Raw genomic sequence first — 1,491 nt, forward strand, 5'->3', positions numbered from 1 at the left:
AGCAATTTGAGGATCTCTATATCCCGGATAGCAACGTTAGCGTCGATGAAATGATGATTCGCTTTTCAGGACGCTCCGCACACACAGTACGAATGAAAAATAAACCGATTTCAGAAGGATATAAAGTTATGGCTCTATGTTCGAAGGGCTATTGCTTCACTTTCGAGTTGGTTTGCCGTGTGGTTGCTACGACAGTGCCGAAATGTGGTCGGTTGACTGCTACAGGGTGCATTGTAGCTCACTTATGCAGCAAACTTCCGCGGAATATGCAGTTTAATGTTTTCATGGACAATTATTTCAGCTCTATTCCATTATTTGAGCATTTACGAAGTGTTGGCATTGGTGCATGCGGAAGAGCCCAGTCGAACTCTGCACAATACCCAAAAGAAATGCGCTTCAGGAATGATACGACTAAAATAAACACGAGTGGAATACGATTAAGTCGATGGCAGTAGGCAACGTTCTCGTTATTTTTTTGGATGGTTAATGGACCTGTGCAATTATTGTCGACTATTCACCACGTTGAAGGTACGCAGTGGTTGGTTGATCGCGAGCGAAAACGGCCTAGGATTACGTCTACGAATGGAGCTAGCGTACGGCGCCAATTTGGCGATTCTTTCCGCAAGGTTTTTGCCATTCCTCGATGCGTTGATGACTACAACCATCACATGAATGGCGTGGACATTGCTGATTAGTATCGAGCTAATTACAAAACGCAGCTTATTTCCTACCGGACGTGGGTTCCTATTTTCTTTTGGCTCTTGGACACTGCGATAATAACGCGTACATTTATCACCAGAATGTTTGTTCCAGATCCGGCAAAACACCACTAAATCATCGGGCTTTTCGTCGAGAACTGGCATGACAACTTTTCAATCAGTCGGATTGTGTGGAAGAGGAGAAAATTCAAATTATGCATTTGCCTCTTTTCCAGGAGCAACGAGTACAGTGCAAACTTTGCATCAAAACTGGAGCGCGGCGTCAAACGACAGTAATTTGTGCAGCATGTAGGATGCCACTTTGTGCGTCCTCAAAGCGCAACTGCATTGCCGAGTATCACAATCAGGTGGCTACACTTTAGGTCATCCCACCTAGAATTGCCTGTCTCTGTAAAGAACAGAGTTGATACACAAATTAATATGAATATTTGTATTGGTAAAATATGCACTATCCAACCGGACACGAAGAGATACAAAGTTCGTTTTTAGATTTTAGAGTGTACCTAGAATTTTGCCTCTGGTTACTGCCGAGTGAGGAAGACAAGAGCGTGTTTACCACCAAAACAATGCTCGTTTTTTTCCAAGCAGTTTAAAATTATGTAATCTTCCGTAGTACTTGTCGACAATCATGCAGTTATTACATGAGTGGCAAAGGTCTATGATTCAGCCGTTATTCAGAATCTAGAACTGGTTTAGTCAACAATAAGTAGGACCCTCACCTTAGTATACTCCCTGTATTGTGCGTTTCCAAAGTTTCGGCCAATCTGACATT

At 42.9% G+C, this 1,491-nt stretch overlaps 1 protein-coding gene across 1 annotated transcript; it reads right to left on the minus strand.

Moving 5' to 3' along the window:
- Window positions 1-500: 500 nt before the first annotated feature.
- On the minus strand, window positions 501-863 carry PPTG_24167 (hypothetical protein; the record flags this gene model as incomplete). Its single annotated transcript, XM_008915572.1, has 2 exons — window positions 501-655; window positions 788-863. 2 exons carry the CDS (start codon window positions 861-863, stop codon window positions 501-503), a joined length of 231 nt encoding a protein of 76 aa, XP_008913820.1.
- Between the last annotated feature and the right edge of the window lie 628 nt (window positions 864-1,491).

This window comes from Phytophthora parasitica (assembly GCF_000247585.1).
Source record: "Phytophthora parasitica INRA-310 unplaced genomic scaffold supercont2.72, whole genome shotgun sequence".
Lineage (NCBI taxonomy): Eukaryota > Oomycota > Peronosporomycetes > Peronosporales > Peronosporaceae > Phytophthora > Phytophthora nicotianae.